Raw genomic sequence first — 10,534 nt, forward strand, 5'->3', positions numbered from 1 at the left:
GTCATGCAACATAATTAACTCACACACATTTCACACAGAATAGGTTGTACTGACACAAAAAAAGATACCAAATGGATTTTAAAGGTCACATATTCTCAACCAGTGGCTTAAATAAGTTTCAGAGCTCCCCAAAACATGAGAGGCAACACCTCCTGAACTCAGCACTGGGCTTTTAAGCACCAAGGCTAGGTGCCACTCATTGAGCAATAAGTCGCCGTACCTGAACAGAGCTGGAGACAGCAAAGAGGGAAAGACACAACCAGCACAGGGAAACATACACAGCCATGACAACAGACATGTATGCACAAAGCTGTTTACACACATGAACTCCTGACACTTTCTAGAATCTTTCAGGACAACCTGCCCCTGACTTGTTGTTTCCCTGTTAGGGTTTAGGGTCTCAGGAGACAGGACATGACTTAGACCCATCATCAATGGTGGGCCTATGTGGAACCAGACATATTCACAGGATCTACAAATGAGTATAAGAACATCCTGGTGACTGGTGAGCAGGAAAGAGTGTGACGCTGCTTCACTGCGGACATGACATCACACCAGTCACTCACTGGTTGTGAGATATAAATGTCTTTTCCCCCTCGGCTCTCCCACTCACCTGTAGTGTATCTAACTGACTTTTACCTGCTGCATTCATACATCTGCTCACCCTGACTTCATATGGAAAGTTCATCAGGTAGCTGGCAGAAAAAGTCTGGATCAAATAGTTTTGTGTGTGTGTGAATACAGTAGTAGGGATGCCCTGATTCCTGTTTTCAAACTCAGGTTAACATTTCTGCTTTGTCAATTTATTATATTCTCATGAACCTCAACTGTTCTTGTGTTTAATGAGTGTCAGCACATGTTCTCCATGATGATTTCTTACCCACACCTGCTCCCGTGAACACATCACCCCTGTCCTGAAAAATCTCCCCTGGCTCCCTGACCAGAACCCTGTCCAATTAAAAAAAATCCTGCACCTCACACACACAAAGCCCTCCACCACCAGGCCCCCTTCCACCTCACTGATCTCCTCCACTGTCACACTCCCTTCCTTAGCCGTCACACAGAACCAAGCTCCGAACCTGAGCGGCCCCCTCCCTCTGGAAATCACTCCCCAAACATATAAAGCATGTTACGCCCGCCCCACAGTCACTGTCTTTTCTTTTCTTTGATAACCTGTCTGCAGTGTTACATCAGTTAGTGCCAACATTATTAAACAGAATAGTGATTTATGAATCTTCCCTTATCTTCAGCTGTCCTGTCCAGCCCCTCTCAGGCAGGTTTGTAAAGTTATGAGCTGTTGGGATAAGTGGGAGGAGAGAAAGAGATCAAGAGATGGATAAAAGAGGATAACAGTATTTAAAACTTTAAGCACCCAGATCATCTCAGTCGGCCGCAGCAGACGAGAGTCACTTCCTACATCATTACACTCTGTGTGTGTGTTGAGTGTCAGCTGTGTGTGTGACCTGATTTTTTCTGAAGTCAAGTAAAAGCACTTTCTCCGTCCTCCATGCATGATCAACCGTTTGTGTGCTTGTGATGCAGATGTTGTGCAAGATGTCAGCAGTGTGTGCGTGCCAGTTTGAGAAATAGACACTGTTGGAGTTGCCAGGATGTTGCCAGGATGTGTCTCTTTGCAGGCTGCATGCTTTTAGGATAAAAAAAAAAAAACGACCATGCTGACCCACATCAGAGCCCGAAGCAGGAGTTTGTTTCCCGGCAGCCGGACTCAGGCCATCAAAGAATCGGCGGACTATCTGGACTTCTGCAACACCTTTATCAAGCCATGGAGCTCCATGCAGGTCACAAACTTTTTACTGTTTGTTTGTTTATTTTTTAAGTTTTTCTTTTTTGGTCTTTCTCTGTTGTTCTTCTGTCCTTGACTTCTGTGGATTTTGACTCCTCTGTAGAGTTAAGATTATTTGAATTCTTTAGAGCCAAATGTTCAAAACAGAAGACCACTTTATTTATTGTTTTATCTGAATATATAAATCTATTCAGTATTTTGGAGCTATTTTATATCAAATCCAGCGTCTGCGTACATGTCCTCCCTAGTTTCCCCTGGGTTGTACTCTGCTTAGTTTCATTATTTCATTATATGCTTTCATTCATGTTGTGTAGAAGATGTGGAGTTAATCTGCTAAACTCAACTATGAATATTTTTTTCATTATTAAGCATCTGGGCCGGGACATTTATGATCTTTATGCTGAGTATGGAGAGGAGGAGGAGGAGGATCGACGTCTGATGTCTTCCTCTCACCTGCTGCTTTCTCCAAACGAACACTTCACTCTCAACATCAACGTTGGGGGAACGGTAACTTCAAGAAAAAGTCTTTACTTTTGACCCAAGGCCTTATTCACATTCACTCAAACATATCAACAATTGTTCATATTTGCTGTGGACATGGATCTGAATTTATGGCATTTTGGTGACAGCCATTAAAAATGACCTATAGAAATAATCTTATCACTGATGGTCTTGTTAGCTTTAGCAGGTCATGAAGACGCATTGAATTTCAATCTATTTTAAAACCTGCTGAAAACTCCTTATAGGAGATTTTAGGTCACATATTCTCCTCCTTTTCAACCAGTTTAAATAAGTCTCAGCTCCCCAAAACATGTGTGTGAAGTTTCTAAATCCACTCTGATCCTGTATTTGATCATGTCTATAAACCTCTTTATTTCAGCCCTGCTCAGAACAGGCTGTTTCTGTGTCTGTACCTTTAAATATGTAAATGAGCTGTGTCTGACCACGCCCCCTCTCTGGAAGGGCTTGGGTGTACTCGGTCTTTCTCGCCCTGTGTCCTATTGTTTACGGTGAGAAGTCAGACTCAGAGAGCAGAACAAACACCTAGCTGTGGGAGTGTCACCCACCTGGGGGAGGGGCTACTGCCCTTTGTGATGTCACAAAGGGAAAATCTCCAAACAGCCTGTTTGAGCACACATTTTCTGAAAAGTGGAGCAGGCAGAAGACGGAGAGGATGGACTTTTCTCATCATTGGGGGGTTTGTAGATGGACTAAAGACACATATTAGAGTTAGAGAAACATGATAGAGTGTATTTTGCATGATATGTGACCTTTAATTGTATGTTTTGTTACCCTCAATGTTTTAAAAGGCGTCTAATGTGCCGTCCTCTGTTTTCCACATCTGCAGGTGTACCTCTTGCCCTACAGGTTAGCTGCCCAGTATCCAAAGACAAGGATCGGACGCTTGGCTACATACACAGACCACAACAAGAAGCTGGCCCTGTGTGACGACTACATCGTCCAGAGCAAAGAATTCTTCTTCGACCGCGACCCCAAAATCTTCCACAACATCTTCAACTTCTACAGGTTCAAATAAAATACTAATTACAGATAAAGCATTAGAAAATGGGGTTGACCTCTTGTTAATAATCCTGGATCATGACCTCCTGTCTCTGTCTTCTTCATCAGAACCGGAGTGTTGTGCATTAAAGACGAGCTGTGTCCCCGAAACTTCCTGGAGGAGATAAACTACTGGGGCGTGAGAATCAAAAACAGTCAACGCTGCTGCCGTATCTCCTTCGAGGAGAGGCAGGATGAGCTGAGCGAGCAGCTGAAAATACAGAGGCAGCTGATAGCAGAGGTAGGATGGCTGTGTGTGTGTAGGTAGATAAACACGTGTACCAATCGCTCCAGAGGCTGGTTCCAGATTCTCTGACTCACTATTGACAAATCTGCATCTTCCACTTAAACCTGCAGGGATCTAGCAACTTAGACTCAAGAAACGACAGGCTTAATCAGAGCCTTTGTGTTAGCCAGAGAGGTTTGTTAAAGTTTATCTATAAAATATTTTCTTATCATAGATAATGATACATCATCTTAACCATAAACAACAACACGCTGCAGTTTTTGAATCCCACTGCAGCACCTCGGTCGCTGAGTTCTTCCAGTACATTCAACATAAACTTTTAGTTGCAGAATATTCTGACCAACTGTTCTTGCTTGGATCACCCAGTTCTCCCACTCTCCCTTTATCCATTCTCTCTTTATCTTAAAACTGTCCTCAAAAAGTCAAAACTATTCATTCTCATCGATCCTCTTCTTGCAGATGAGTGTTAATCTGAGGCGATAGCGCCCCATGTACGGAGGCTTTTGTTCTCCAAGTAGGCAGCCTGGATTCAACCTGTCTGAACTGTCTGACCTGTGGCTACTTTCCCCCATGTCATTCCCCACTCTCTCTCTCTCTCTCTCTCTCTCTCTCTCTCTCTCTCTCTCTCTCTCTCTCTCTCTCTCTCCTTGATCTCCTACTCTATCCACTGTCCTCTGAAATACAAACATAAAAGCCCCAAAACAAGTCTTAATATAAGAAGTTGGTGGATTCTATTTAAAAAAGTTATATATTTATTTCAACACATGCCAATATTGAAATATACCTGATCGGCTTATACTAGCCCCATTATAGTACATCATATTGGCTACAAGAAGTAGGTTGGTCAACTGTAATACTGATGATATTCCAGTACACTCAGGTTTACCTTGTTTTACTGCTTATTAACAAGTTCATGCATGTTTACATGCTTGATAATATCTACCGAATATCAGCTTGTGAGCACTGATTGTAATACAAGCTCAAAGCTGTGTATTACTGCCTCACAGAGCTGCTAGCATGGCTATAGACTCATAGGCTTGTTTTAAACTGAGATACTGTGCTTTAATAGCATCCACTTACCAGGAGAACCTGGAGATGATTCCTTGTTTGTAAGCTCGACACATTTAAGCTGCTAAAATGTGTATCTCAGGTGAGAGCATCATAACAAAGACGAGACAGACTTCATGAACCCTGGGGGAAACAGGAGTAGCACTAACATTAGCTCATAAGTCAGGTAGTTTCTTGTGCTGCTCAGTGAGTACATATACCCCCCTCCTGACACCATATGTTTAAAAAGACTGGAGTCATTGGTTCAGGAGCTTGTCTTTCTATTTTTATTACCTGTGACATTTTGTCACTAATCTGCTGGCTGGCTCTGTCAGTGTGACCTAGATTATAAATCTCGACTGCAGCGTCTTAACAGATGGAGAATGGAGAATAAGCTGCGTCTTGGCACAGATGTAGACAGATGTTTCCATCACAGAGGTCGCACTCCGATGCAGTTTGTTGAACCAGTTTCCTGTGAATGAGTATTTTATTTTGAAATCTGGACTTGTTGTCCTCATATTCAATGAGATGTTTTAAGATGGGTTTTCTGTATTTTTGAAACAGGCTTTTGTCTTATGTCTTTCCTGTTTGAATCTTTTGACTGGGTTATAAAATCTGTGCCTTTAAGGTGGAGATGGAGGAGAACGAGGAGTTGTTTCATGACATGGCCTTCGGGTCGACCAGAAAGATCATCTGGAACCTGATGGAGAAGCCGTTCTCCTCGATCACCGCCAAACTGATGGGAGTCGCCTCCTCCATGTTCGTGCTGATCTCGCTTGTTGCCATGACACTCAACACTGTGGAGGAGATGCAGTACAAGGTGTGTTTGACTTTGTGATCCCATCAGCAGCCATCATCTGTTTTCTACATTTAAAAAAAAACAAAAACTTTTTGCTTTTATTAGACAGGACAGCTGAAGAGAGAGGAAATGTTGGGAGGAGAGAGTGGGTGATGACATGCAGCAAAGGGCGGCATATCTGCTAAGCTCCAGATACTGTATGTAGATTCTACATTTGTATGTAGAATCTGTAAATAGAGATTTGTTTACAGCTGACACATACAGTGGAGGAAATAATTATTTGATCACCTGCTGATTTTGTAAGTTTGCCCGATTTCGAAGAAGTGAGAGGTCTATAATTTTTATGGTGCCTTTATTTTAACACACAGAGACAGAATATAAAAAAAAATAATTTGCATTTGATTGAAGGAAATAAGTATTTGATCCCCATGCAGAACATGACTTAGTACTTGGTGGAGTCACCCTTGTTGGCAAGCACAGAAGTCAGACGATTGTTGTAGTTTGTCACCAGGTTTGCACACATCTCAGGAGGGATTGTGGTCCACTCCTCTTTACAGATCTTCTCCAAATTCTGAAGGTTTCTAGGCTGTCGCTTTGCAACTCTAACTTTCAGCTCCCTCCACAAATTTTTTTATAGGATAAAGGTCTGGAGACTGGGTAAGCCACTCCATGACCTTAATGTGCTTCTTCTTGAGCCACTCCTTTGTTGCCTTGGCCGTATGTTTCGGATTGTTGTCAAGCTGGAAGACCCATCCAAGACCCATCCTCAGTGCACTGGCTGAGGAAAGGAGGTTCTTGTCCAAGATCTTACGGTACATGGCCCAATCCATCGGCCCCTCAATGCGTGAAGTCGTACTGTACCCTTAGCAGAGAAACAGCCCCAAAGCATCATGTTTCCACCTCCATGCTTGACGGTGGAGATGGTGTTCTTGGGTTGGTATTCAGCATTTCTCTCCCTCCAAACACAACAACTTGAGTTTATGCCAAAGAGTTCAATTTGGTCTCATCTGACCACATCACCTTCTCCCAAGCCTTCTCTGAATCATTTAGGTGTTCATTGGCAAACTTCAGACGGGCCTGTACATGTTCCTTCCTGAGCATGGGGACCTTGCGGGCACTGCAGGATTTCAATCCATTACGTCGTAGTGTGTTACAAATGGTTTTCTTGGTGACTGTGGTCCCAGCTGCCTTGAGATCATTACAAAGCTCCTCCTGTGTAGTTCTGGGCTGATCCCTCTCCATTCCCATGATCATCCTTACCCCACGAGGCGAGATCTTGCATGGAGCTCCAGACAGAGGGCGATTGATGGTTATTTTATATTTCTTCCATTTTATTATAATTGCACCAAGGTCAAGGTTTCTTTATTCGTCTCGTCGAGAAATTTGTCCAGGATGCTGGGAAATTGCTGCATAAAAACAGTAATTACAAATGTGCAAAAAACATTTAGCTTCTCCGTGCTACAGCAGTTCACCCAAGCGTCTGCTTACGTATCCATCCACACACACACACACACACACACACACACACACACACACACACACACACACTCACTCCTACAGTCACAGGCGCATGCACATGCACACTGTGCACATGTACACATGCCACTCCAGACAGTTTCATACATACATACATGTCTACAGTTATCAGTACATTGGGGGCCTCCTGGTTTTCCGTTCCTCCTCTATTTTTTGCTCATTAATGAGCTTAACTGAAAAAGGGACTAGTGAGTTTTTGAAGCGGTTGTATTTGCACAGAGGAACCCAGTACCTTCTCCCTGAGTTCAATAAAACATATTCAGAGTGCAATACATGGGAAGTGTCCGATAAAATGCCCTTGGCCTGTTTGATTGTGGCCTGCTCAAAAAGATCCTGGGGGGTAAGAGGGGCACACATTCCCATGATCTTGCCTGCTGTCTTAACCAGGCTGAGGATCTGAGCTTTAGATTTTACTGTTAAAACACCAACAGCTTCTTCTTCTCACCAAGCTTCTTGCTGATGGTCTTGTAGCCCACTCCAGCCTTGTGCAGGTCTACAATCTTGTCCTTGATGTCCTTTGAAAGTTCTTTGGTGACAAGGTGTTTAAAGATGTTTTTAATGTACTGCCAGCTGAGTGGTGAAAAACAAACCTCAGTAATTCATTCTCTCACCATCAGAGCTTATGCAGATCGATAGTTAATCAAACAAACATTTTAAACCAGGTTTTTTTTAAATTTTAAAACAGTTTTTTTTCCCCAGACAGCGTCAGGCCAGTCCAGTGGCAGATTCTACGGCGAGTACCTGGAGACTATCTGCATCACCTTCTTCACCCTGGAGTACCTGCTGCGCCTGGTCTCCACCCCCGACATCATGTGTTTTGGACGCAGCATGCTGAACACGGTCGACCTGGTAGCCATCCTGCCTCACTACCTGCAGATGATCCTCGAGCACTTTGAGGGAGAGGACATCCATCCTCACTCAGGGGACATCAAGAACGTGGGACGTGTCGGGAAGGTAAGAGGGACTTAGAGTGGCAGCGTAAAAAAAAAGAAATCAGACATAAGTTTATTTATCTGCTCTTGTTCTGTGATTTATCTCTCATCTTTAGCTGGGTCAGGTTCTGAGGATCATGCGTCTAATGAGAATCTTCAGGATCTTGAAGTTGGCTCGTCATTCAACGGGCCTCAGAGCATTCGGCTTTACACTGAGACAGTGCTACCAGCAGGTCAGAGTCTGAACTACAGCTTGGGTCAATTAAGCCATTTAGGAATAAAACTCAGAGGAAGTCGTGTTTATATGTCATACCTGAGACAACTATGTACCACATGTAGAGAGAATTTGAGAAAATCTGTTGTTGAAAGCAGTTAAGAAAGTGTTTTGGAAATGTCTACTTAAAGAACTCGTCTTGATTGGCATTCTTCTGTATGTACACTTTCTTTTTCAAGTGTTTCCTTGTGCAAACTAAATAAAAATCTGCAAAATGCATCTACTATAAGCACTTTAATGGTGTAGGGGAAATAGTAAAAAAGTTGAGCGTGCAACTTTTTACTCTCGGTTGGTTGAAACTTGGCAGAGAAGGCATGAAACAGGAAGCACACACAATTTTTTGAAGGGACAGCAATTGAATTAACGTTTCCCTATTTTAAAATCCTTCATTATAAAGAGAATGAGGAGGGGAAAAGGGTAAAGGAAAAATAATTGCAATCGTCCTCACCATTTCCAGAAAGTTCATGAAAGCCTGTGCTCAATGTGAGACAGTCATGTCAAAACTTCATGAACTAAGCAACTATGTGATCGTGTAAACAATAATGTAGTCTACATGGCACTGTAGTAAAGACACAGTTTAACATTTATTAACCCGGTTACAGAAGGAGGAAGTAAACATGAAATGTGTTTGTGTGTGCAGGTCGGCTGTTTGCTGCTCTTCATCGGTATGGGCATCTTCGTGTTCTCAGCCATGGTGTACACTGTGGAGCACGACGTCTACAACACCAACTTCACCTCAATACCACAGGCATGGTGGTGGGCCGCTGTGAGTGCACACACACACACACACACACACACACACACACACACACACACACACACACACACACACACACACACACACACACAGAAACATGTTCACACAGTGGATTTGAAAATGTAATGTAATTATTCAAGAAGAAAGAAGAATGATCGTTCACACAGCAGACAGAAAATAATAATGTTAAATAAAAAGAGTAACACCTAATGATGTAGTCAAACACTTTGATGATTTAGTTTACATATCGGACACACAAGACTCTGATTCTGATCATCCACCAGCGTTACTCCTCCTCATAAATCAATCAGAACCACAAAATGTTTACAGCTTGATAACATTCAAAGCTCCTCCTCAATCAAGACACATGGTTAGCTGTAGACCTCGGGGCGAGCAGTCCAGGATCGGGTCTGACCTGTGGCCCCTTTCATGCATGTCGTTCCTCTCTCTCTCTCCCTCTCTCCCTCTCTCTCCCTCTCCCTCTCCCCTCTCCTCTCTCTCTCTCTCTCTCTCTCTCTCTCTCTCTCCTCTCCCTCTCCCCCTCTCTCTCTCTCTCTCTCTCTCTCTCTCCCTCTCCCTCTCCTTCTCCCTCTCCTTCTCCTCCCTCTCCCCTCTCTCCCTCTCCCTCTCCTTCTCCTTCTCCCTCTCCTTTCTCCCTCTCTCCTCTCTCTCTCTCCTCTCTCACTCTCTCTCCCTCTCTCTCTCTCGCTCTCTCCCTCTATCTCTCTCTCTCTTCCTCTCTCTTCCTCTCTCTCTCTCTCTCTCTCCCTCTCCCTCTCTCTCTCTCCCTCTCTCTCTCTCCTCTCTCTCTCTCTCTCTCCCTCTCTCTCTCTCTCCCTCTCCCTCTCCCTCCATCTCCCTCTCCTTCTCCCTCTCTCTCTCTCGCTCGCTCTCTCCCTCTCCCTCTCTCTCTCTCTCTCTCTCTCTCTCTCTCTATCTCTCTCTTGTGTATTATTTATAAACTTGCCCTTAAAACTCTTTTGGGACTTAAATCTTTATATTCATTCTGGTCTTTTTCCTCTCATGCTCCAGGTGAGTATTTCCACAGTGGGCTATGGTGACATGGTCCCTGAGACCAACCTGGGCCGAATCTTCGCCTTCGGCTGCATCTCCTTCGGCGTCATCCTCAACGGGATGCCCATCTCCATCCTCTACAACAAGTTCTCCGACTACTACACCCAGCTCAAGTCCCACGAGTACACGGCCGTCGCCAAGGCCCGGGGGAAGCTGCACTTTGCCCGGAGGGCGGCCAAGAAGCTTGCAGAGTGCTGCGAGGACTCCGTTCAGCCGAGGGCGTCCGGCTGGCAGGGAACCAGGTTTAGATTTACACATGTACACTAAGACCCTTCAGGACAGTGACTGCATGTTTGTGGATCCCTTTAATCAGAAAAATGTGGAGGTCAAAGTCTGCAAATGAAAGTATTTGATCAATTATTTTACTACTTTATTTTACTTTAAATTTATAGAAAATCACCCAAAACAAGAAAAAGGTTGATTTCAAAGTCCAGTTTATCAGAAACATGTAGTGTATGAAGTGTCATTCTACAGAGAAAGATTAACTTCACTTGTTCATTGGGG

The 10,534-nt window shown here is 43.8% G+C and overlaps 1 protein-coding gene across 1 annotated transcript; it reads left to right on the forward strand.

The window, feature by feature from the left end:
- Positions 1-939: 939 nt before the first annotated feature.
- kcnv2a (potassium channel, subfamily V, member 2a) lies at positions 940-10,496 on the forward strand. The gene is made up of 9 exons (XM_020650621.2): positions 940-1,799; positions 2,174-2,311; positions 3,153-3,331; positions 3,434-3,605; positions 5,287-5,478; positions 7,693-7,947; positions 8,042-8,158; positions 8,840-8,965; positions 9,989-10,496. Exons 1-9 carry the CDS (start codon positions 1,674-1,676, stop codon positions 10,295-10,297), a joined length of 1,614 nt encoding a protein of 537 aa, XP_020506277.2. The 5' UTR covers positions 940-1,673; the 3' UTR covers positions 10,298-10,496.
- Positions 10,497-10,534: the final 38 nt, after the last annotated feature.

The sequence above is a fragment of the Labrus bergylta genome, chromosome 17 (genome assembly GCF_963930695.1).
Source record: "Labrus bergylta chromosome 17, fLabBer1.1, whole genome shotgun sequence".
NCBI classification, from domain to species: Eukaryota; Metazoa; Chordata; class Actinopteri; order Labriformes; family Labridae; genus Labrus; species Labrus bergylta.